This window comes from Trichomycterus rosablanca, chromosome 1 (assembly GCF_030014385.1).
Source record: "Trichomycterus rosablanca isolate fTriRos1 chromosome 1, fTriRos1.hap1, whole genome shotgun sequence".
Classification (NCBI taxonomy): domain Eukaryota; kingdom Metazoa; phylum Chordata; class Actinopteri; order Siluriformes; family Trichomycteridae; genus Trichomycterus; species Trichomycterus rosablanca.
Window position 1 is genome coordinate 16,762,121 of NC_085988.1, and position 26,027 is coordinate 16,788,147.

Genomic DNA, 26,027 nt, shown 5'->3' on the forward strand with positions numbered 1-26,027 from the left:
CCAGAGTTCTGGAAATACTAGTGGATAGATGGATTGATGGATAAAAATAGAAATATAGAAATGTTAGCAATATTCAGGTCGATTAGTGTTTTAAAATTACCACAGTTCTAAAGGTAATACAGTTAAACAACGTTCTAACAATACTAGTGGATGGATGGATGGATGAGTGGGTTGGGGAGGTGTGTTGGAGGGTGGATGGATAAAAATATTTTAACAAAATATTAAGGTCAACCAGTGTTCTAAAATTACCACACTTGGTAGTTCTAATGAATCAGACCCACTGTGACCCTGATAAGGACAAAGTAGTGATAAAACAGACAACGAATGGATGAGTAGAAAACATCACATCCAGAAGATTTTCCTTAGTAGCTGGGTCCAACAGTCTTGCACCACACAAAGCCATGCCAAAGTCCTTACGGTCAGGGACCAGAGCTTGTCCAGAAGTTCCACACTTACGGCACAAGAGCAAACCTGTCTGGCTGTAGGAGGAAGCCCAAAATGTCATCCAGAGGCATCGGGGCAATAAAGAAAAACCACTGTGTTACTGCATAAGATGACCATTTAACAACCAAGGAATTCATGACTAACTCCACGATGAACACCTCTCTTGACCCAGAGTTATAAAGTTAATACAGTTAAACAAAGTTCTAGAAATACCAGTGGATAGATGGATGGATGGATGGATGGATGAATTAATTAATGGATGGATAAATGAGTGAGTTGGGGAGGTTGGTGTTGGAGGGTGGATGGACGAAAATATTTTTAAAGAAAAATGGGTCACAGTTGTGCACCACACAAAGCCATGCCAAAGTCCTTATGGTCAGGGACCAGGGGTGAGGATCAATCAGAGGTCCCCAGAAACCATGTCGCTGTCCTTACATACTGATTATGGAATGATGTCCTGGTCAAAGTATATTCCTGGGGCAGCGGTAGCTCAGCGGTAAAGGTACTGGAAGGTTGCCCGTTCAAACCCCACCACTGCCAAAGCAGCCACTGTTGGGCACCTGAGCAAGGCCCTTAATGCTTAATTGCTCAAATTGTATTCAGTCATAATTATAAGTGACTTTGGATAAAGTTCTAAAGCCAATACAGTTAAACAATACAGTTTTAGATCTACCGATGGATGGATGGATGGACAAGTGACCAAGGTAGCTATACCATGCTTGCATGCCACATCAACCAGCATAGAGACGTTCAGGGTGGGACCCAACTTTATTCTGACCAATAAACCTGCACCAGTTGCTAACTTTCATATAGAATATTTATTAAAATGGGTTTTTGTACAGTGATCAAACTCTTAGAGTGTGTGAGAGAAACCTGGACATCACAAAAGAGATCCACTGACTGATGAACTCAAAACGAGCTCTTACACCGTCAGGGTTTTATCATACAGGCATAGAAAGTATGGAGTTCTATAGTATCAGCTTCCAGTAAAGAACACTTTCAGTGTGTTGTTGTAGATAGTTTCAGCCAGCTCTACTGGATCCTCGTTCCTCACCGCTGCCATCACCTCCAGCACTTGTCTACAAAGACATACAAGATTATTTTATGAATAACTTTCTTATGTTGAGTTCATTTAAGATCAAAATGTCAAATGTCAAAAAATAAACAAAAATGTTATTTATTAAACAAAAATTATTGACCTAGGCTTACTGCTAGCTGTTACTGTACTGCAGATAGTGTTAGCACACAGACAGTTTGTTCTTAAACTTGGTCTATGCATCGTCCTTGGTGTGCCCTTGGTTTAATTTTGATGTTGGGTGTATTTCACAGAGTTTGTTTAGTTTAGTTTGCATTTAGTTTGCAATTTTTTCTTGATGTATATATTTATTAGTGGGTTTTATATCTGTCGGAGGAATTTTGATGTTTGTATAGTTGCTAGTTGATCCGCTTTTTCATTTCCTGTTATCCCACTGTGTCCTGGAATCCAGCATAGACTTACAGGGGTTGGACAATGAAACTGAAACACCTGTCATTTTAGTGTGGGAGGTTTCATGGCTAAATTGGACCAGTCTGGTGGCCAATCTTCATTAATTGCACCAGTAAGAGCAGAGTGTGAAGGTTCAATTAGCAGGGTAAGAGCACAGTTTTGCTCAAAATATTGCAATGCACACAACATTATGGGTGACATACCAGAGTTCAAAAGAGGACAAATTGTTGGTGCACGTCTTGCTGGCGCATCTGTGACCAAGACAGCAAGTCTTTGTGATGTATCAAGAGCCACGGTATCCAGGGTAATGTCAGCATACTACCAAGAAGGACAAACCACATCCAACAGGATTAACTGTGGACGCAAGAGGAAGCTGTCTGAAAGGGATGTTCGGGTGCTAACCCGGATTGTATCCAAAAAACATAAAACCACGGCTGCCCAAATCACGGCAGAATTAAATGTGCACCTCAACTCTCCTGTTTCCACCAGAACTGTCCATCGGGAGCTCCACAGGGTCAATATACACGGCCGGGCTGCTATAGCCAAACCTTTGGTCACTCGTGCCAATGCCAAACGTCAGTTTCAATGGTGCAAGGAGCGCAAATCTTGGGCTGTGGACAATGTGAAACATGTATTGTTCTCTGATGAGTCCACCTTTACTGTTTTCCCCACATCCGGGAGAGTTACGGTGTGGAGAAGCCCCAAAGAAGCGTACCACCCAGACTGTTGCATGCCCAGAGTGAAGCATGGGGGTGGATCAGTGATGGTTTGGGCTGCCATATCATGGCATTCCCTTGGCCCAATACTTGTGCTAGATGGGCGCGTCACTGCCAAGGACTACCGAACCATTCTGGAGGACCATGTGCATCCAATGGTTCAAACATTGTATCCTGAAGGCGGTGCCGTGTATCAGGATGACAATGCACCAATACACACAGCAAGACTGGTGAAAGATTGGTTTGATGAACATGAAAGTGAAGTTGAACATCTCCCATGGCCTGCACAGTCACCAGATCTAAATATTATTGAGCCACTTTGGGGTGTTTTGGAGAAGGCGAGTCAGGAAACGTTTTCCTCCACCAGCATCACGTAGTGACCTGGCCACTATCCTGCAAGAAGAATGGCTTAAAATCCCTCTGACCACTGTGCAGGACTTGTATATGTCATTTCCAAGACGAATTGACGCTGTATTGGCCGCAAAAGGAGGCCCTACACCATACTAATAAATTATTGTGGTCTAAAACCAGGTGTTTCAGTTTCATTGTCCAACCCCTGTATGTTGTATTTCAGGTCTGTTTGTATGTTAACAGATTTTGAATACTACTGATGATAGGGTGGTCTGGTGTGTATGACTCTAGTGCTGTGAGTCTCTGCACGGAGTCTGTGCATTATATGATTTTAGGTTGTTGGGTCTCTTCTGTGTATTTTAATGCCATAAGTATGGCATGGACATGTGGTGTAGATGGAAATTATTATGGGTCATTTTTCTTTTCTTGAGTATCCGTTTGTGGTTATTGCTGCTGCTACTTGGTTTGTTAGTTCAGATTGAAAAGGAACAACTCATTTTGATTCTAAATACCTATTCTGAATACTAACGGTCCAATACCAGCTGTTAATCAAGTGTCAAATGATCATCAAGCATGTGAAGCATAAGGTTTGTGACCTACATGATGTGACAGGGTTCATTTCTATCCTTCAGACAGTGTCCAGCCTCCCACTTCTTCTTGGTGGGAAATGTTGTTTTAATGAACTTAGATCCTGCATGAGTGTTTTTGATGCCACACCATGGAGCGTCTGGGAGGGAAGAAACAGAGACAATCACAGTTTGTGATCAGAACAATCAGAAAATGAAGCTCTGCGCAGACTGATTGTTCAGAACCGATTTAAAGCAAATTCCAATGAGAAAGATTCTATCATCTGTGTTACAGACTATACATGTAAACCATGTGGCCAAAGGTGTGTGAATTCACCCCTTGCTAACAGAAGGGTTTAGTGACTGCACCACTGTTTCCACAAGTCAGTTCATGAAATTGCTACCATCCTTGAATCTGTCCCTGTTAACTGTTAATAAACAGCTCAGCCACAAAGCAGTGGACCATGTAAACTCAGGGGCCGCCGGAAATATTGGAAAATGTACAATTTTGATTTTGTGGCAACATCATGTGAAAGATCTTGTCCTGTTCCAGCATGATTGTGCCCCTAAGCTCAACCCCACTGAACATAGATGAGCTAAGCTGAAAGGCTTTCTTGTGTAACATCAGTTCCTGACCTTACAAATTCTATTTATTCTAACAGACATACTCCAAAATCCTATGCAAAGCCTACCTAGAAGTATGGAGTCTGTTCTGAGCTGGCTGTTCAATAGATATGAATCTATATTTCATACAGATGCCCATAGTTTTATGGGATGTCCAACAGGTCCGACATACTTTTGGCCTCAAAGTAATCTGTCAGTTATTACTAATTATTACATTTACATTTTCAGCATTTAGCAGACGCTTTTATCCAAAGCGACTTACACAATGATCTGAACACGATGAGCAATTGATGGTTAAGGGCCTTGCTCAGGGACCCAACAGTGGCAACTTGGTGGTGGCGGGGCTTGAACCGGCAACCTTCTGTTTACTAGTCCAGTACCTTAACCACTGAGCTATCACTGGCCCCCAGTGATTATTAATTATTTAAAACATTTTTGTAAGGAACACATGAAAAGATGTCACCGGTCTATTTTAGTTTTGTCAGACCTGTCTCAATCATGAGTCTTTCTGTGGGAATCGACTTCATTGCTTCCAGATTGGCCTCTGTCTTCAGGGAGCTGAAATCAGAGAGAGAGAAATGAGTAATCATCACTGGCTTCATTTAAACTCTGTGTAAGCGGCTGTATTTAATCAGAGAAAATAAATGAATTAACCTACAACATACAGTACATACAGTTTACATACAGTACACACACATGTGGTTTACTAAAGCAATAAGCCACGAGAGACCGTGCGTCACTGCGATTTTACCATGGGGAAGGTTGTTTTGGCACGACACGAGGTGGCGTGCCTAAAACGTCTTTCCCTGTGATAAAATCATAGCAGTAACGCACGGTCTCTCGTCTCAACGTCTTGAGTGGCTTTTTGCTTTAGTAAACCACATGTGTGTGTACTGTATGTAAACTGTATGTACTGTATGTTGTAGGTTAATTCATTTATTTTCTTTGATTAAATACATATGTCTCGAGTGGCTTATTGCTTTTATAAAACGGCGGTCAACATAAAATATAATAAAATACAACAATGTTCAATTTATAAATGTTTTTATTTACAAAAACACTTACATAAAGCATTCTTCCGCGAAATCAGGTAGTCCGTTAACAGTGTTGCTAGGCAACATGAGGGCGAACATAACATTCACAATAACTCCACAAACACTATTACACTATTTCTTGGACGAAACACCCGCTTAAAGATTAGGATTACTGTTTATATTAATCTGGACATTTCCATGTATAGTACATGACTTAAAATAGTGTTCAACAGAGTTTGTACTTTTTCTTTTTAGTGGCGTATTAATATGGAATGATGTGAGGTGGTCATAGGTGTGTGTTTATCGGGGATTTTACAGCGGCTTCGAACGCGGCTCAGCCAATCAGATTTTAGGACCGGAACTATCCGTTTTATAAAGTGTCATGAAAAAGTAATAGCTCCCTTCTGATTTCTCTCTTTATGTGATGATGTTACATTATTATAATCTAGCAGGGTATGTCTAGTCTAATTGACCTTAATAATTATTTTATTTCAATGAACTGGTTGATTAAATTGGCATTTACTATTTTTATACAGAATAAGTAAAATGGTCATTACATTTTGTATTTAATTAGGTTGTGAAAAATGTGACAATAAAGGAATCCAACATAAAAACTGTAAACGTAAAAATCAGGTTTGCAGACCAGATTAAACAGCTGTAGCAACCACTATTAGGGAGCAGCTGGAAATAATAATGCATGTACTATTATTTTCTCTTTTCAAATTTCAATGAGTGGACATAACATAGACATAACATGGGCAGTTGTAGCCTAGCAGGTAAAGTAACCCTTATGTTGTCTAAAGCCACTTCAATACTGTTGTGGTTGTTGAAAGTTGAACTGTCTCGCCAGTCTGAGTTGGGGGGGTTTTCTTCCAGAATGTTCCTGTATTTGGCTGCATTCATCCTTTCAATTGGTGCCCTAAACTGGGAGCCCCTTTAGACCCTGATGTGTGCCTTTCCAAACCAAGTTCCCCATACATCACAGGGACAATTAAAGTAAACAGGATGCATCTGACCACAGAAAAAGGTCTGAATAGTTTTATAAATGAGATTTTTTAGTTTTGGATTTCTAATTCATTTTCTTTAACAATAGCTTAAAAAACAGGTTTCATGTCATCATTATGTGTGATGAAGTGTAGATTGATAAGTAAAATGGCAAGTTTAATTTAATATCTATTTAATATCAAATCTACGACACAAAGCTCATGGTCAAGTGTCCACATACTTTTAGCTATGAAGTGTACAGAATGATACTGGAAGAGATTCTGTCATGTGCAGAATAGATGTGAATTCATTCTTTTACATAGTCTGAATATGAAAGTAAACTCCAGATGCTCACCAGCCGTTGATGCCGATATAAAGGTACAAATCTATAAAGGCAGCAGCATCCTCTTTGGTTCCATCAAATGAATGAACCTACAAAGCAGAAGCACATGAGATACTGAAAATATCAGCAACAAAAAGAAAAAAGCTCAGCATAAATGTTACACCTACCACCCCTCCAACACATCTGTCTCTGTTTCTCTTCATAATGTCTAAACACAACAGAGAACAATTACAGATTACCCTTATTTTTAAAGGCTGGTAAAACTAGGTTTTATCCAACTGTTACAAACCAGGAGAAACGTAGAAATAAACCTACCTAGGAATTCCTGGTGAGAATTTCTGCAGTGCAGGAACATGGGCAGTTTGGTTTCTTCAGCCAAATCAAACTGCTTCTCAAAATACCTGTTTATAAATGAATAGAAGAGAAATTTTATCATTTGCATTGAGTTCAGAATCACCAAGGAACATTAAGTCCAGAACAGGGTGCCATTGCATTACAAAACATTACATACAAACACCAGGGGGGCATTTAAGTGTAGCCAATTTACATACTGGCATCTTTTTGGGACCTCAGTACCTTGAAAAACTTAGAGACAACAAAAAAAAAGATGTTAAATGCCTTCCAGACAGTAAGCACAGGTCAGATTAGAACCTCGGTGCTGTGCAACAACCATGCCACCTGCTGCACCTCTATGATAAGCAACAAGTTACAGCATGGGGCAGCTAAATTCCAAATGGTGGTTTAATGGGCATATAGTGCACCAAGTTGGTTCTGCAATGCCATTATGATAAACCTATGCTGAACTTACAGTACACTGATAAGCCAAAACATTAACCCCCGTCCCCCTCATATTGTCCATGGGAATGCTGTGGTGGACAAACCCTTAATGAAATACCCCAGAGACTATGAGGATTATGAGTAGAAAAAAGTTTTATTATCGTCTGCTGAGAAGGATCACACTGACAAAGTCTCACATAGAAACTCCCATCAGTGACCTTGAAGGGCAGCGGAGGATTCAGCTAGAATGTAGAAACTGGTCTAAACCAGCTAGAACTGGGTTTTAGACGTCATAAAATGCAACTGATGCACTTCTTATCATGTACGCCACTTTCCAGTCCAAGACATACTGATGCCAGAGTACATGAAGGCTATGACGAACCCCTCTGTGTATGAAGCTGAGTAGAACAGGCCAGTCAAAGTGCCCATGCTAACACATGTCCACCATTAAATTCTCCTTTGATGGGCACCTAGATTCTACAATGCTTTTATGTTATAGTCTATGTAACAGGATACTGTAGGAATTTGGCCATTGTGTGATGGTGGTGGATGCCAGATGCCCTTCCTGACTCAACCCTCCTATTTTTATCCAGGGATCTGCACTGAATGCACACTGAGTTCACCTCCCAATGGCTAGGCAGTTCGCCCTCCACCAATCATGTCTGTGTAGACACCCGAGAGGCCGATAGCACCAGTGAGATTCAACCCCAAGCTAGAGTGATTGCTTTACAGACTAAAATATATAAACAAAAAGTAGGCGTTAGATGACATGGACTTGTACTGCTTACTTCAGCTGGGTCTCTTTCGGGCAAAATTCCAACCTGTCGAAATCTGCAGGATGCAGGAAAACAGTCAAAAGAGAAACTAAAGAACCAATATAACATTTTAAAACATTTAAAAATGGTATGGTTGTAGTTGTGTATTTTGGTTTATAAGAGTACATAATAGTTCTAAATCTGAATGAGTACATTACCCAGACCACACTCCCCGATGGCCACCACCTTTCCTTTGTTCTTGATGGCCAGCTCCATGAGTGCAGAGAGGTACTGCTCTGGTTCCTGTTGTTTAAACTCAGAGCAACGTGTCGGATGGCAGCCAACAGTACCGAAGAACTCATCTACAGACGGTACACACACACGCACACACACACACACAGCTCACTTTCAGGCTACAAACTAATGTCTCATAATTTAAGTGTGAGATTAAGCCAATTATACTACAAGTACATTTTTAACCTTTTTATCCATCTTTCCTGGCACTTGGGTGGTTCCACGCTAAATCATGCTAGCCCAATACCAGTTAGACCCAGGGTGGACTCAGGCATCTACACAGACATGATTGGCTATGCCTAAAGAGGGGCGTGGCAAAACAGCTTAACTACTGGAAGATGCACTTGTCAGTGTGTTCTCAGTGCTGGTCCCAAGCCTGGATAGTAAGTTTAACCCTCCTGTTATGTTATGTTATGTCAAATTGACCCATCTTAATGTTTCAAAATCTAAAAAGATATAGTTAAAAGTATTTTTTGGTATGAAACTTCATTGATTTCACTTATTAAGCCAAGCAGAAGGAGTTAATAATGAGATATAAACAATGATTATTGGGATTTTTTGGTTTCTGACACTTTTGGATAATTAAACATGCCCCGGGTCAAATTGACGAGAAACGAACATAACAGGAGGGTTAAATCAGAAAGGGCATCCGGCATAAAAACTGCACCAAATCAGAAATGCAGACCAGAACACTGTGGCGACCCGTTAATATATAGTAGCAGGGGTGTCAATAAATCTAAAGGTTATACTTAGAATTTGAACATAACATAATTACTCATATTTAGATTTTTATAAAAGTATTTAGTAGTTAAACTGGCTGAATAGCTGTGATATATAAAGAATAACAAATACATTAAGCCATTATTGTGAAGCCCTGTGTATTGTAAAAGCATATGACCAAACCATTGTGTAATCTATAAAAGTCTCTATTTGATAATAATGATCAGTATCAGGGTGGATACTGACTCTGATCCACTTCCATATGTTCTGCTGTGAATGCAGGTGATGTCCACTTAGGACCCAAATTCTATAACAGTCTGGTGCTCTGTAAGAATGTGAGTTAGTATTGGAATTGCCTGATTCTTAGAGAATGGTACTAGAGTCAGTTTAAAAATGGTATTAGGACACATCCTGATCACCAGTGTGTGCAATGTGTGTTGTTTCTTACCTCTGGTCTGTGCTAGTTTCAAGGCATCTCTACTGTCTTGCAGATTCCCAGCAGTGATCATAAACTGTAAACAGAACATGAACTTTTCAAGTAAGTTTTAAGAACATATACTGTATGGCCAAATGTATGTGGGCACCTGACCATTAACTTATTGGACAGTAATATGGATTACAGTAATTGCTCCACATGTGTTTGAGATTTTGTCCCTGTGAAAGTATGTGCCCATTCCAGCACAGTCATCCTGGGGCCTTCCCCAAAATGTTGCCACAGATTTAGAAGCATATTGTTCATGTTATGTAATTTTTTTTATAGACTTGTTACAAATGGGTGTGGCCGAAACACCTAAACCTAATAAAAAGGAGGGTGTCCACATACTTTTGGTGTTATAGTGTGTGTTGGGAGGTAATTAGTAGTGATATATCATACCTTTTGGACACCGACACTAAGAGCTCTTTCTATGATTTGAGGAAAATCATCTAGAAGCAGAGAATTAATATTAATAATTAGAAGAATGCCTTTATTTGTCATATATACTGTACATATACACATGTACAGAACAATGACATTTTCCTCATATCTTGGCTTGTTTGGATTCTGGGGTCAGAGCGCAGGGTCAGCCATTGTACAGCAAGGGCCTTGCTCAAGAGCCCAACAGTGGCTGCATAGCAGAGGCTGGATTTGAACTGAGAATCTTGCAACTCTACCCTTTTACAAAAGCTCTACCCTTTTATGGCAAGCCGTAGCCTAGTGGTTAAGGCACAGGACTAGTAATCTAAAGGTTGCTGGTTCAAGCCCCACCACTGCTAGGTTGCTGCTGTTGGGCCCTTGAGCAAGGCCCTTAACCCTCAGTTGCTCAGACTGTATACTGTAACTGTAATGTAAGTCGCTTTGGATAAGGGCGTCTGCTAAATGCCAAAAATGTAAATGTACCCACTAGACCACCACTGTTTTAAAGCACATATGTAGAGTAGTTTAGTGTACCTAGGTAGAATTTTATGTTCATCAGGCACTTTACCCTAGTCAGGTCCAGTACCATGGGGGAACACTGGGCACAAAGCAGGAATACCCTGGACAGGGGGCCAATCTATCTCAGGACTTCAACCATCAACCCTTAGACACTGCCAATAATGTGTAGATGCCGACCGGCTAATAGCAACACTAAGACTCTAAGCCAGATCTAAGCCATAATATCTGTAAACATTTCTTTTACTTTATTCCTGATACTTCTACTCAATACATAATTCATATTTTTATGGACTACATTTTAAAAACAGACTTGTTACACTACAATTTTACCAAATGATTAAATATCAGACAGATTTTACCAAGATCCCAAAAAAGTATTCACATATATTGAACATTGAGTTGAGTCCAAAACTTAAGCATCAGTTTTACACATTAGCATGGATTTGGCTCAGGTTTACATTCAAACAGTTTGTGATTTTACTGTCTGACATTTTCCCCACCTTTACACCAAGTAGGTGTCAAAATCATACCAAACTTCCAAAAATCCAACTCTGACCTATGTTTCAAACATAATGTAACAGAAACTGAAAATAAACAAGGACAAGAAAATGCACTTCTATTTGACATACTGCATAACAGTAATATATGTAATATCATAAGTGGATGAGGTATTACCTTCATGCTTCTGATTTCCTCTGTAGATTCCCCGAAACATGCTGTCGGTAAGGTTAATACCTATATCTGCAGACAGAAAGAATAACAGACCCCCTATTAGACATAGTCAATCATGTCTGTGTAGACGCCTGATCGGCCACAAGGACATTATTTATTTATTTATTAGGATTTTAAGGTCATGTTTTACACACTTTGGTTATATTCATGACAGAAATGGTAGTTATTCATCAGTTCACAAGGTTTATTGTCAAACGCAGTCATGGACAATTTTGTATTTCCAGTTCACCTCACTTGCACGTCTTTGGACTGTGGGAGAAAACCGGAGCTCCCAGAGGAAACCCAAACAGAAAGGACCCGGACCTGTGAATCGAACCCAGGACCTTCTTGCTGTGAGGCAACAGTGCTACCCACTGAGCCACCGTGCCGCCCCAAAGACATTTGTCATAGTGAGCTGGCGTATTTTAGTGCTGTGCCACCCTATATAATAATGACCTAAAACTGTACTAACAAACTGCAACTATGTTTTATAATTACATTTTTAGCAGACTAGGTGAGGTTAATATACATTTACTGTTATACTAAAAACTTTAAGGTTAATTTAATGTACACGCAGAGATTGTATTTAAGGTTTTTCTACTGGCAGGGCAGTTGTACTTTCTAGGGCAGTTGTACTTTCTAGGGCAGTTGTAGCATAGCAGTTGAGGTACTGGACTAGTAATTAAAAGGTTGCTGGTTCAAGCCCCACCACTTGACAGGTTGTCACTGCTGGGCCCTTGAGCAAGGCCCTTAACCATCAATTGCTTAGACAGTATACTGTCACTGTACTGTAAGTCCCTTTGGATAAATGCTGAAAATGTGAATGTACTGCTGTTATACAAATAAAAAAAGCATTTAAATACACCAGTGATATTTTCAAAGCACTATTTTAATTGATATTTCTGGTGGCATTACTGAGATGATTTTAACAGGGCTGGTGTAACTGCCCCTTTTACCCTACGTTCACACCTATATACAACCGATCAGGCATAACATTATGACCACCTTCTTGTTTCTACACTCACTGTCCATTTTATCAGCTCCACTTACCATATAGAAGCACTTTGTAGTTCTACAATTACTGACTGTAGTCCATCTGTTTCTCTGCATGTTTTTTTTAGCCTGCTTTCACCCTGTTCTTCAATGGTCAGGACCCCCACGGAGCAGGTATTATTTAGGTGGTGGATGATTCTCAGCACTGCAGTGACACTGCCATGGTGGTGGTGTGTTAGTGTGTGTTGTGCTGGTATGAGTGGATCAGACACAGCAGCGCTGCTGGAGTTTTTACATACCGTGTCCACTCACTATCCACTCTGTTAGACACCATGTCAGTGTCACTGAAGTGCTGAGAATGATGCACCACCTAAATAATACCTGTTCTGTGGTGGTCCTGTGGGGGTCCTGACCATTGAAGAACAGCATGAAAGGGGGCTAACAAAGCATGCAGAGAAACATAGATTACAGTCAGTAATTGTAGAACTACAAAGTGCCTTTATATGGTAAGTGGAGCTGATTAAATGGACAGGAGGTGGTTTTAATGTTATGGCGGATCGGTGTATCTTCTTTGGTGTTGTGATGGTCTCGCTCCATTCATGGATAGTTAGATGGGTGCTGACACACTGTACACAGCAACAGGTGGACTACATTCAGTGCTTGTATACCTATAAAATGCACATGATAAGTGGACCTGATCAACTGGCAACTGAATGTTAATACAATGCAGTTGCACTTGAATAAACTGGTACTTCAAGTGCATCTGCAGTTCCTGAACCTGATTTCTGTATCCTACAACTTTTAAAAAGCATGTTATTTACATGATGAACGTGTAAAGCTTACCTACAAATCTGAAGTTTGCCATGGTTAATCTGACAGCAGTAAAGTGGCAAAATCTAAACCCAAGCTGTACCATTAGCACAACGTGTCTACCGTAATGACTGACATTATATCGCAACTATTTCCATAAATGGTTAGACTTTTGGTGAAGTGAAGTATTTAATTATAATAATTGTAATCATATAAAAATTAATATTATAGCTAAAATGATATTAGCTGAGCATTTGATTTCAAATGAGTAATATCAGAGAACCAAGTATGATAAAAATGTACGTGCGCGTTTATTACTGATACTTTGTTTACACTGATCGAAATGTGGTTGCATCTCAAACTGCACAAAATTAATTCCGTAGTGCACTTAATAGGTTGTCTAAGATTTGCATGAAAAACACTAAAGGTCTCCTATATAGAGAACGAAGGATATTTGGGATACAGCCGGTTGATATTATTGCGCATGCGCAGTTGGGGGCTGGTCGAGGCTAGGAGAAGATGGCTGCGTTCCTCAGCCACCAACAAAAAGTGTTACGGCTGTATAAAAAGTCTCTGAGGCACCTGGAGTCCTGGTGCATCTTCAGGTATTGTTGAAATGGTTTTATATGTCGGTAAAAGTTGAGAAGCGTGTCGAGGTTCGTTGTGTGAAATTCAGGCGCTGCTCGACCGTTGGGACGTTCAGGTCATTCTGCTAGTTAGCATTAGCATGTCGCTAATGTTAACAACACATATGACAACACATATAAAGGACATAAATGGACAGAATAGACCAAAAATAAAGCTCTAGCATGGTTAGATGGTGCAGTATCATATACGTGTTTTACATTTATAAAATCAAACCATTAGGCATCTGATAACACGATTCTTTAAATAGCATGTGAGTTCAATATCTGTATTAACTGACCCGACACCGCTAATGACGGGTAGACGAGTCTTTTTAGACTGTGTTTATAGTTTTTGCATGTTGTCTCTGTGTGGGTTTCCTCCGGGAGCTCAGGTTTCCTCCCACAGTCCAAAGACATGCAAGTGAGGTGACTAGGACATACAAAATTGTCCATGACTGTGTTTGACATTAAACTTGAACTGATGAATCTGGTGTGACCAGTAACTACCTGTCCTGTCATGAATGTAACCAACGTGTGTGAAACATGAGGTTGAAAATCTTAATAAATAACACCAATGGTTCTCAACCAAAGGCCCTCTAGGGGGCGTCAGTGAGCCTAGATGGGTATATCGTTCCCTTATACAGCATTGAGATAAGTAAAAAAAAGTTTACAAATAAATCACGATATGGGACAGGAAGATCAATAGGCTGTTGGCATATGGGAGATCTGTTTTAAACTATTTACACTATGGCTACTCCTAAATATATTCGTAGCCCCCAAATAATCTAAGTTATTTCCAGTGCTGTCAAGTTGATTGTGACACCTGGTGGTCATGTGGATAGTGTTTCTTCAGAACATTCTTTCTACTGTTTGGTTTTTCAAAGAAAAAAAAGACATTAGCTTTTGTTTTATGAACTGTTTTCATTTACGTTTTCTGCATTTAGTAGACGATCTTATTACAGAAGTGCTTTCATAGTAAACATTACATTACTCTAGTTTAAGTAGACAACAGTCCAAGAACACAAATCTGCTAAAACCTGTTAGAACCAAAGTGTTTATTTTTTTCTTTTCTTTTCTTTTTTTTTTCTCTTGAAATGGAAAAATTTTAGTGAATAAGTACAAATCAGTTCAAGCACTTAGTGAAGACAGCAAGAGACTCAGACGTTCGGACAGACAGATGAAGTTCGTTCCACCACTTGGGTGCCAGCACAGAGAAGAGCCTTGATGCTTGTCTTCCTTTAGTTCTGGGTGGAGGATCAAGTCGAGCGAGACTAGTGGCTCGGAGGTTGCGTGGTACAGAGCGTGGTTTGATTAGACCGTGAAGGTAGCTTGGGGCCGGTCCATTTTTGGCTTTGTAGGCGAGCATATGTTTTTTGTTTTTTTTATCTGAACTAAATTACTAATATGGCATTCTTGTTGTTGTAGGGATAAGTATCGTTTCTACGCCTGTGTGCTGAGGGCACGCTTTGATGAGCATAAGAATGAGAAGGACATGGTAAAGGCTACCAAGATGCTAAAGGCCGGAGAGGAGGAGTTCTGGGCTAAGCAGCATCCTCAGCCCTACCTGTTCCCTGACTCACCAGGTGGAACCTCCTACGAGAGATATGAGTGCTACAAGGTATGAGAGTTGTTACTTTTTTATTATTATTATTTGTTTATTTCTCCCATTTTTTATCGAGTTGTATCCAATTCCCTGATTGTAACTTGTAACCACCACCCTGACCAAAGAGATCCAGAGACTATCACCTGCCCCCAGACATGCGTGCAGTTGCTGACCGCTTCGTTTAATTTGCATTGGCCAGAGCGGTAACGCATACAGTCATGCACTGCTAGCTTCGTGCAGGGTCCTCAGTCAGCCAGCAGAGGGCACAGTTGCAGCAGCATTGTGTAACCTATTTGATCATTCCCTTCTTGACAGCCGATCATGTCTGTATGGGCGCCTGGCTGGATAATAACACAGCTGAGATTTGAACATGAGAGCTCAGCGCCACTCGAGCTCGATTAATTTCTACAGGAGTGCTGTAAATGTTCCAGCAACACTGCAGTAATATGGTTACTCAATTTGCTATAGTAATATCAAAATCAATGGCTTTAATGTCACATCATCAGGGAACATGTAAGATTCATTATGACAGCAGCTGATTGACCTGTGTGGTTTTTTTAGGTTCCTGAATGGGTTCTGGATCACTGGCATCCCTCTGAGAAGGCCATGTACCCTGATTACTTCTCAAAAAGAGAGCAGTGGAAAAAGCTGCGAGCCCTGAGCTGGGAGAAGGAGGTAAGAATCTACTGGCATTGCAGATCAACACAAGAATCTCTACTCCTAATAATACCAACAAATAGTAGTAATGTAGTAGATGTATAGACCAATGGGGGGCAATTTTGTCTCTAACTGGAAATGTCTGGAGAAACTTGTTTGGGATTTTGCAAGACTAATGTGTATTTCCATCTAGGGGTGGGCGATATGGCCCTAAAATAATATCACGATATTTCAGGTTATTTTTGCGATAACGATATTTTTGGCGATATAACAAAACACTGAAAAATATTTTATTTTGAGAAAACACTATTGCAAAAAAACATAATGTTCAGTTTTTATTTAGAATTAATATAAGTTAACACTTCGTAAAAAATTACGTATGTAAGAATTACGCACTTTTCTGTATTTTGTCTCTCCAGTAAAAATAATGTAACATAATGTAATGGCGGAGTCAGACGATTTCCATAGGGGTGGCCAGACTGAGACCATTGCTCACACAGGGGTCGCACAGAAACGTGTGGTCACTCACTCATTTACCTATACAGGCAGTGAGTGCCATGTAGAATTACATCACGAAGACCCGCATAATAATAATAAGCTTTTTTTCTCTTCATTTTCCCTGACAAGTAAAAAAAAAAATATATATAGCAACCTTAACATTATGAGGAAGAATTTCAAAGATATTCCTTTGCAATACTTTATCATTTGGCTGCCAACTTGTGTGTAATGATGAGACTCAATTGAACCCCAGAACATGCCAGTGTGAATGCATGGAAAACTAATTTTCATTTTCTTTTAACAATATGATACAGACTGACCAACACTATTAAGATAAATCAGCACTGAAAATTGACTTTACTTTTAATAACCTTCTTCAATGCTGGAGCTTCTTAAAACGGAAGATTTTCTTTAAAATAGAATTGTTATTTAACTGCTATTAATTATTACGACATGGTTTAATGAGTTGAGTGTGACATCAGTGGCTTGCATAAAGCCTTGGCCACAACACTACTGAACTCTAGGAAAAAATTAGAACATTATTTGCTGGCCAAACCTTTTTGCCAGCAATACCTGATCTCACAGATGCTCTTACCTCATGGGCACAAATTCCTACAAACACACTTTAAAATGTTGTTGAATGCTTTTACAGAACAGAGTAGGCTGTGACATGAGCAAAGTTGGGGCCAAATCTACAGTATATCTATACATATGGTTTAGGAATGGCATGTCCAACAAACTTATGGTTGCCCATATAGCGTACGTCACTATGATGTGAAGCTTTCTGTCATTAAAACCTGATGCTGATGGATCTGATTACTCCACAGGTGAAACAGCTGAAGGAGGAGACCCCAGTCAGTGCACCCACATCCGAGGCTCTTCCTCCTGCCCGTAAGGAGGGCGAACTCCCCCCACTGTGGTGGCAGTTTGTTACCCGGCCCAGAGAGAGACCTATGTGAAGGTCTACGTGAAGCACTACAGGAAGCACATGCACTGCAACCACCTCCTGCTCCTCAGATCTCCCACCTGGAGGATAAAGTTGAGTTTAAGCTTCATCTAGTCGTTTTATCTTAGCAGTGGACGATTAAATTATAAGTCATGTGTAATTATGCTGAGGAGTTTGTGTGTGTGTGTGTGTGTGTGTGACTGAAGTGTAGACTGTACAGAGCTGTAAAGCACCCAGTGTGCTTCAGAGTATAATAAATATGTTCTAATTCATGCTCGTTTGCTTGTTTTTATTGGATTTTAAGACTGCTTTAGTAAAATTAATTTACGGGTTTGCTAATCTAAACGTTAACACTTGCTTTTCTATTTAATAATACGAGGGATCTTCAAAAAGTTTCCGCACTTTTATATTTTGGTTGGAAACGGTGAGGGTGGGAGGAGGAGTAATTGGTCGTGTCTGAGAGTCTGAGAGACGCTTATAGTCCGGTTTCAGCACCATCTGATTTCCACCTTTTTGGACGCTCGGAAGCTTTAAGGCAGTGGCCCCCAACCACCGGGTCCAGTACCGCTCCATGGGTCATTTATTATCGGGCTGCAGAGAAAGAATAAGTAATGTATTTTTTTCTGTGTCCATTTCCAACATCCTATCTTTGTTTTGGTTGCCATCACTGGAGAAAATCCCTCTTCACAAAGTTAAGGAGTAGACTGGACGTAAGGAACACACTTCGGGTGTTACTGTGTTATCACCCCCAGGTGGAACGTCTCGATGCAGTGAAAAAAGCTCAGGGTTCCCACTGACTTTCCATAATTGCTGAGTAGTACGGTTATGCACTTTGTTTCTTTTATTATGCTCGTCGTATAATTTTATTTTAAATTCTCCCGCCCATGCTGGTTCGTGAAATCATATCTTATATGAAACCGGTCCTTGGTGCAGAAAAGGTTGTGGATCGCTGTTTTAATGATGATGTGAAAGCAGCGGTGCATCAGTGGCTACACGCTCAACCCAATTTTGCTGATGGCATTAAAAAGTTGGTAAATGTCTTTTTACTAAGGAAAATGACAAAAATAGTAACGCACAATAACTTGGATAAGTAACTTTAATCTGATTACTGGATTGGAAATAGTAACGCGTTAGATTACTCGTTACTAAGTAACGCGTTACTGACCTTCACTGGATACGACCACATTAGTAAAAATAAACTGCTTTGTTATTTAAAGTCAGTTTATCATTGACGGGGAGCCCAACTCTCCGAGTTTGAATCACAGCTCTGCTCTCGGCTGGCAGTGCCTACAGCAGACAAAACTGGCCCCTAGTTTACTGGGTGGGAAAAAAAACTGGACTGAAAGGAGGGTGGGGTCTTCAACACTGTGTAAGGACCGTAGTTAGTAGCCCGAGAAGGAATGTGGAGATCACTGTGTGACTCTCCGTGCATGAGACTGGCCTCACTTGCGAATCCATCGATGTCTGGGTGAATTAGGGGTGGATGGACGGCACAAGCATCAAACCACTATACCCTCCTCGGATGCGATCGGGGTCTCCAGCAGCGGAAGACTAATCGGCTATGCTGAACTGTGAGAAAAGGAAATAGTACGAAAAGATTATCACTGCGAGACGTAATTTGATATAATTTTATTAGCTAAAACAGCATTTTGACAATAAATAAACACTCTTCAGAACAGCACAGAGCTGCAGTCTATTCAAACAACTTCAACCCCCAAGCTTTCCTCCTGAATAACCTGCACTATGCTTTACATTCATGAATACTAGCCACTTCTACACATTACCAGAGCAGCTATAGTACAGATCGGTAAGAATATCACTGGGCTGAATACACATATACATTGTTTATTTACACACTATCAGCGTCATATGCGTGAGGCATCGGCTAAGAGGAACAGTGTTGGACATTCTAGCCCTTTCTGCACGAGCATCACACAGGCCTACAGTTACTATACAGCGGAAAGCACACAGAGCATTGATTATACCACCCAGCATATAGGAGCGGACGAGATTTAGCCCCAGATATACAGTTTACATTCAAAATCAGGTAGAAAGAAAATAAATTAAAAAGCCAAGATTTGTGACTTCTTGTTATGGTTACAGTCTAGCAACTGGTTTAAAAGTAGACTCCACAAAGTTGAATCAGTTCATCTGGACACAAAGTTTGAAACATGCATGTTTTGGGTCATTGTCTCTCCACACCAAACTTTGTGTCCAGATGAACTGATTCAACTTTGTGGATTTGTGTACCTGGTAGAGGATTGGGCACCAGGGGGCGATGTGTCCTTACCCTATACACCGATCAGCCATAACATTAAAACCACCTCCTCGTTTCTACTCACTGTTCATTTTATCAGCTCCACTTACCATATAGAAGCACTTTGTAGTTCTACAATTACTGACTGTAGTCCATCTGTTTCTCTGCATGCTTTGTTAGCCCCCTTTCATGCTGTTCTTCAATGGTCAGGACTCTCACAGGACCACCACAGAGTAGGTATTATTTGGGTGGTGGGTCATTCTCAGCACTGCACTGACACTGACATGGTGAGTGGATCGGACACAGCAGCGCTGCTGGAGTTTGTAAATACTGTGTCCACTCTCTGTCCACTCTATTAGACACCCCTACCTAGTTGGTCCACCTTGTAGATGTAAAGTCAGAGACGATCACACATCTATTGCTGCTGTTAGAGTTGGTCATCTTCTAGACCTTCATCAGTGGTCATATTTTTGGTTGGTGGACTATTCTCAGTCCAGCAGTGACGGTGAGGTGTTTAAAAACTCCATCAGCGCTGCTGTGTCTGATCCACTCATACCAGCACAACACACACTAACACTCCACCACCATGTCAGTGTCACTGCAGTGCTGAGAATGATCCACCACCTAAATAATACCTGCTCTGTAGTGGTCCTGTGGGGGTCCTGACCATTGAAGAACAGCATGAAAGGGAGCTAACAAAGCATGCAGAGAGACAAATGGACTACAGTCAGTAATTGTAGAACTACAAAGTGCCTTTATATGGTAAGTGGAGCTGATAAAATGGACAATGTGTAGAAACAAGGAGGTGGTTTCAATGTTATGGCTGATAAGTGTAAGAGGTCACTTTCCTTCAACACTGCACTCATTGTTATCTACATGTCACATTGATAACCAGATGTTGTCACACAGAGGTAGAATCAATCCAAGAAAGTCTATTTTGTGGTTGTTCACTCACACTTGCAGCCTTATTAGCTTTGTTTCTACAGTACCAAAGCAGTACACATATCTTGGCTCTTGTGAGATGATCTGGGGTAGGACGAACCGTCTTTCATTGCCGTTTTTTTCAATGCCCTTCATTGTCATCTTTAAATGCTATTAGTCGTAATGCATATACACAGATAAAAGTAAAGGACTGTGAACGACTGTAAACGACAACATTAATGTTTTGTAAAAACATGGTCATGTACAAACCACACGTCGCTACTTCTAAGCTCTTAAGATCTTCTGAGCTAAAAAAAAAAAAAAACGAGGCCAGGATACCCAATAAAACACATTTAGCTTGTAATGTTTTAAAGATACAGTAGGCTTGGTATATCAGGCCTTAAGCATTCTAGATGGTACACATTAGATACATTCAGCTTTAAGTCAAACTACGTCACACGAAGGTAAGAAGTTACTGGACCATCACCTAGACTGAACTGTTACTGGAGTAAGAGAAGTACAGCGTGCACTGAAGCTTGGTCCACTTGATTAGATATTGTGTACCAATTACCCAAATATGGTTGATTAGCGCATGTGTGTTTGGTGTGCAGTGTTTGCTTCTGAAGCCAATTTAATGTAACCTGTATGTATAAATCATCACACAAAACAAGCAAACCTCAGACATCAAACATCGACTGATCAACCACAGTTTGAGTATCTAAATGCAGAAGGAGATGGAGTGCAGAGGAGAAGCAGAAAGACATCTCTGCTACGTGGAAGGCTTGGATTCAGATATATTACATCTGCATGGCATGGACAACAGTTGGATGGATACAGGGAAGACAGAGATTTGAGGTGCTAACTTAGATGGGAGAGGGTTTTGTTTGTTATTTTGGCATGAGCCGATTTCTAAAGTCAAGGCCCTATGTTTTTTTGTGTACATTAAAAGAACCCGACAACGGCATCTTCTGAGTTCTGTGTGCGTTTGTGTTTAAGATTCCTTCTCCCTTTTATCCACTTACTAATCTGGTTATGGCCCGACCTAGGCTATGGTGTAACAGAAGTCAGGGCTCGTCCGGGATTAAACTGTAGCTACAGTTTGAACTTGTTGGCCAATTAAACACTGCCGTGTTTTGTCCTACTATTTACACAAACATCCACAACAACAGCACCCAAAACCCTTTATTTGTTTTCCACGTTAAATGTAACTTATGACTGTTTCAAGCCTACAGGATCGACCCATAGACCTGTTGTCAGTGATAAGCCCAAAAATTAACACCACCACCTAAGATGTCTTTGACGATGCCCATTTCATAACAGTTGTGCATGTGAGGGTCATGGATCTATCAAATGTTGGGCTGACGGAAGTGACTTGCAGTTCACATGTTGAATGCAGCAGATCAGCATAAAGACCTGAGTGACTTTAATATGAGCTTAATCATGAGGGTCAGACGACTGAGTCGAAGCACCTCCAAAACAGCAACTGGTGCTCTCAATCAGCCGTGGTGAGTACCCACTGTGGTCTGGGAATGGCCAAGCCACAAACCACAGTCAGTTTGTTGGATGGCCAGCTCCTCATGCTAGACCACCACCTATGAGAACCGGGTTTTAACTCTGTTGGCGGTACTATTAGCTGGTAAGGAGTCACAGCACAGACATTTACATTTTCAGCATTTAGCAGACGCTTTTATCCAAAGCGATAAAAGCGTTTGAGCAATTGAGGGTTAAGGGCCTAACAGTGGCAACCTGGCAGTGGTGGGGCTTGAACCACCGACCTATTGATTACTAGTCCAGTACCTACAAGTGCCTACTGCCTAAAGACATGACTTGCTAGGGTGGCACAATGGCTCGGTGGGTAGCACTGTCGCCCCACAGCAAGAAGGTCCTGGGTTCGATTCCCAGGTGGAGCGGTCTGGGTCCTTTCTGTGTGGTGTTTGCATGTTCTCCCCGTGTCTGTGTGGGTTTCCTCTGAGAGTACAAAGACACGAAAGTGAGGAGAACTGGAGATACAAAATTGTCCATGACACTGTGTGACTGATGAATCCAGATGTGAACTGATGTTAACCCAGTAAATACCTGTCCTGCCATGAATTTAACCAAAGTGTTTAAAACATTAAATCCTAATAAATAAATAAAAAACATAATTGGCTATGTCTGAGGGGAAGGGAAGCTATGGCCGAAGCCCTGTGATGAATTGACGCTCTGTCCAGAGTATTCCTGCTTTGCACCCAGTGTTTCCTGGTAGAACTGGACATGCCGTGACTGACCAGGACAGAAGTTGATGAAATAAAAAATAAAAAACAGCAACAGTTAGTGTGAAAGCCATAAGTTCTGGTTGGAACCTTGCCTCACACTTTCCAAAACCATGCCAGTATATGAACTAGCTACAAAGTGATAGTAAATAAAAGTGTGATGCCCCATAGCCACTCCATGCCACAACCTTATTTTTGGCTGCAGGCCTCATGCGACCCTGCTTTGGTTAAATAGTTCTACGTAAATGCTGAGTAGTCAGATCGAATTTCCTGTTCATGTATTGTTGTTGTTTTTTTAGTTTGCTGAGCTCAGTGTTGAAACTCCAGACCCAGCTTCACTCCTGGGATGTATAATGCATACAGTACTGAAGTTGCCCTGTGTGGTTAACAAAATGTTCTTTGTTGCCAATGCCAAGCAGAGGTAGCACATGTGAATCCAGTGTAAGCTGCTACAGGTCCTGTTCAAGTGAATATACACACCAAACAAACCTTGTCAGGAAGTGCGACAATACCGGGGGTCCTCAAACAGCCCAAATCTAATATAATGTACAATATACACACTCTCTTTAATTGCAGATCTCTGATTGCTGGCTGTGATTGCGTTCTGCAAATCCTGATTGAAGTAAAACAAAAAGGAAAAGGGCTATTCCGCCAAATTGGTGCCATTTCCATCCCCAGGACATTGTATGTATAAATGTATAAGTAAATCAACTTTAAAATGCATTTTCTAATTGAGCAAAGTGTCCTGCACATTGATCTAATTGCAAATTTAGGATATATAATTTACAGTGTTCATAAAAACTCTCTATTACACTGAAAAAAATAGTATTTTCATGTCCCCACTCTCTAACACTACACTTTACAATGAAATATAATCAGTACAATCTTTCAGAAATCCTTTTTTCCTTGCATTGTTTGGTGACTCCATATCCCATCTGTGTTTCAACATATAAATTCATAATTATGTGGTTAAAATACATGTTTTAGTCATGTCCCCTGATTTTCACTCAGTCCTGTTACTCTAACATATTCATCCTTCTGAAAAATGTGGAAATATTCTACAAGTCACATTTTAACAAACATTTACATTACTTGTATCTACTGAAAACCACTGAAAAGTGAAACTACTGAAAAGGACCAAAAGTAAGTTCTCCCTTTTTTTCTCTGTATGTTTGATAATATTGTAACTCTGACTGAGAAGATTCATCTCCATGTACATTCCTGTTATCTAAATTTGACCTAAGGTAGCACTATTACCTCACAGCAAGAAGGTTCTGGGTTCGATCGGCAGGCGGTCCGGTCCGGGTCCTTTCTGTGCGGAGTTTGCACGTTCTCCCCGTGTCTGCGTGGCTTTCCTCCGGGAGCGCCGGTTTCCTCCCACAGTCCAAAAACATGCAGTCAGATTAACTGGAGACACTGAGTTGCCCTACAGGTGAATGGGTGTGTGTGTGTGTGTGTGTGTCTGCCCTGCGATGGACTGGCGCCCCGTCCAGGGTGTTACTGTGTGCCTTGCGCCCATTGAAAAGCTGGGATAGGCTCTAGCACTAGCCCTTCCACCGCGACCCTGATTGGATAAGCGGTTAAGACAGTGAGTGAGTACATTTGACCTAAATCTTAGTTGTTATTTGTTTATTTAAAAATACAATTATTTGATAGATCACTAGACTGTGCCCGGTGTTCTCGTGCTTTTAGCATGAACTCCATGCTGCTATATTTTATGTATTAATTAATTCTATGTTAAAATCTTAGTCCTGTTACTCATATACAGCTCATCTTCCACTTAGAAACCTTGTAAAAATTTAACAAGTTGACTGAGACTGACCAAAACACATTCTGAGTAGTTAAGTGTGTGTTACTAGATTAATTTCATCAAGTTACCACACACAAATGGCACCCGTTCGGTGAAAAGGCCCAAAAACAGTACGAGGCACAAAGATTTGGCACCTATAGAAGGACTGGCTGGTAGTAGATAAAGACCTACAGTACCGCAAAACAATTACTTCAAATGAAATGAAATGGACAGGTACTGCATGTACAATACAATTCTTTGTCATGTGACATAGAACAATTAACGTCTCATCCAATATACAGACTTTACCCATCCTACATGAGACACCATGCAAGCACTGCTGCTATCTCCACCATGTCTACATTCAATCTTCATTCCAGTAGGGAAGCAGACCTGTCCTTGGTCACCTTTTTGATGCTCAGCCCTCTGCGCATAGATGCCACTGCATCACCTTCCTGGTTATCCGTCTCCCCCTCCTCCTGCTCAAGCAGAGCATCTGATTGGCTGCTGAAAGTTGGAGTTTTCTGTGTCGGAGACGGCGAGGGATCGCTGGCGTTCTCTCCGTCCCCGCTGCCCGCGGTGGGTGGCACGGTGGGTGTCTTAACAGGAATGACGGGGGTTCTGATGGGAATCGGGGCGTGAATGCTCGGCCCCCGCCACAGACTCGGTTTAGAAGAGGGTGCGCGACGGATGGTGGCCACGCCCGGGGTTATGGTAACCGGACCACAGGCCGATGCCCGCTTGGCTGACAAAGTCCTGCCATACGACTGGCTGCTGTCTGTGTTATGTGGAAACGAGGCATTCCCGTCGCAGTCATGTGGCTCTCTATCATGGTCTCCGCCCGCAGGTAAGCCATCATAATCAAACACTGCGGAGAGATGAAAATATGTATCAACCATTCATTCATTCAATGATTTCCAGTTTCTTAATCCAGACTGACACGGTCATGGTGGGGTCTATAGGTCACCTGAAAACACTGGGCACATGGCATAACCACGTCTTGGACATGCCACCAGTCCACCCCAGGTTACTGCTCATTACTTCTACACTGACACGGAGGAGGGACTTAATGCAGCCAATCCAATTGGCATGTGTTTGGTATGGGAGGTGATTAAAGTACCCACAGTTAGGGGCCCAGGTGACGCAGCGGGATATTCCGCTTGCACACCAGCGCTGAGATTCTGAACACCCAGGTTTGAATCTCAGTTTTGCTATCAATCAGCTGGGCGCCATCAAGTTTGCTGGGAAAGGACCAGACTACATAAGTGGGTGGGGTCTGAAAACACTGTTTAAGGACCCTGGTTAGCAGACCGAAGCACCTGTGCAGAAGTGCAGGAGCCTCATGTGCAACTCCACCAAGGCACGGGCGAAATAGAAGGAGTGGAGGGACTGCACACGTGTCGGAGGGGGTGTGGAGCAGGTGAATATACCCTCCTCAAACAGTCAGGATCTCCAG

The 26,027-nt window shown here is 41.2% G+C and overlaps 3 protein-coding genes across 5 annotated transcripts in view; 1 reads left to right on the plus strand and 2 right to left on the minus strand.

Moving 5' to 3' along the window:
* Window positions 1-1,243: 1,243 nt before the first annotated feature.
* On the minus strand, window positions 1,244-13,128 carry tatdn1 (TatD DNase domain containing 1). 2 transcript variants are annotated; one of them, XM_063000329.1, is made up of 12 exons: window positions 13,056-13,128; window positions 11,184-11,249; window positions 9,969-10,018; window positions 9,543-9,606; window positions 8,299-8,442; window positions 8,114-8,156; window positions 6,864-6,949; window positions 6,716-6,756; window positions 6,561-6,637; window positions 4,675-4,745; window positions 3,598-3,724; window positions 1,244-1,523 (listed from the first exon to the last, which is right to left on the minus strand). In XM_063000329.1, exons 1-12 carry the CDS (start codon window positions 13,126-13,128, stop codon window positions 1,421-1,423), a joined length of 945 nt encoding a protein of 314 aa, XP_062856399.1. In that variant the 3' UTR covers window positions 1,244-1,420. The 2 variants fall into 2 exon arrangements, with proteins under 2 accessions (XP_062856399.1, XP_062856409.1); XM_063000339.1 differs by lacking the exons at window positions 9,969-10,018; window positions 13,056-13,128 and having other exon boundaries at window positions 11,184-11,231.
* A 394-nt stretch (window positions 13,129-13,522) lies between these two features.
* ndufb9 (NADH:ubiquinone oxidoreductase subunit B9) lies at window positions 13,523-17,624 on the plus strand. The gene is made up of 4 exons (XM_063000350.1): window positions 13,523-13,627; window positions 15,074-15,266; window positions 15,813-15,926; window positions 17,234-17,624. The coding sequence occupies exons 1-4, from the start codon at window positions 13,542-13,544 to the stop codon at window positions 17,363-17,365; spliced, it is 525 nt and encodes a 174-aa protein (XP_062856420.1). The 5' UTR covers window positions 13,523-13,541; the 3' UTR covers window positions 17,366-17,624.
* Window positions 17,625-24,396: 6,772 nt separating this feature from the next.
* Window positions 24,397-26,027, minus strand: part of LOC134301967 (protein MTSS 1-like) — a 55,442-nt gene continuing 53,811 nt past the window's right edge. For both annotated transcript variants that reach the window (XM_062986948.1, XM_062987027.1), the window contains one exon: window positions 24,397-25,439. In XM_062986948.1, coding sequence (XP_062843018.1) covers window positions 24,943-25,439 — 497 coding nt within the window. In that variant the 3' untranslated portion in view covers window positions 24,397-24,942. The remainder of the gene's footprint in view (window positions 25,440-26,027) is intronic.

What these genes read in the sequence shown, in the direction of transcription:
- tatdn1 (XM_063000329.1), bottom strand. Translation starts at nt 13,128, where the DNA reads ATGGTACAGCTTGGGTTTAGATTTTGCCACTTTACTGCTGTCAGATTA. An exon ending in AGGAAATCAGAAGCATGAAG is followed by an intron (nt 10,019 to 11,183) that starts GTAATACCTCAT and finishes CTCTGCTTCTAG; the next exon opens with ATGATTTTCCTCAAATCATA. An exon ending in CCGAAAGAGACCCAGCTGAA is followed by an intron (nt 6,950 to 8,113) that starts GTAAGCAGTACA and finishes ATTTATAAACAG; the next exon opens with GTATTTTGAGAAGCAGTTTG.
- ndufb9 (XM_063000350.1), top strand. Translation starts at nt 13,542, where the DNA reads ATGGCTGCGTTCCTCAGCCACCAACAAAAAGTGTTACGGCTGTATAAA. An exon ending in GAGTCCTGGTGCATCTTCAG is followed by an intron (nt 13,628 to 15,073) that starts GTATTGTTGAAA and finishes TTGTTGTTGTAG; the next exon opens with GGATAAGTATCGTTTCTACG. An exon ending in AGAGATATGAGTGCTACAAG is followed by an intron (nt 15,267 to 15,812) that starts GTATGAGAGTTG and finishes TGGTTTTTTTAG; the next exon opens with GTTCCTGAATGGGTTCTGGA.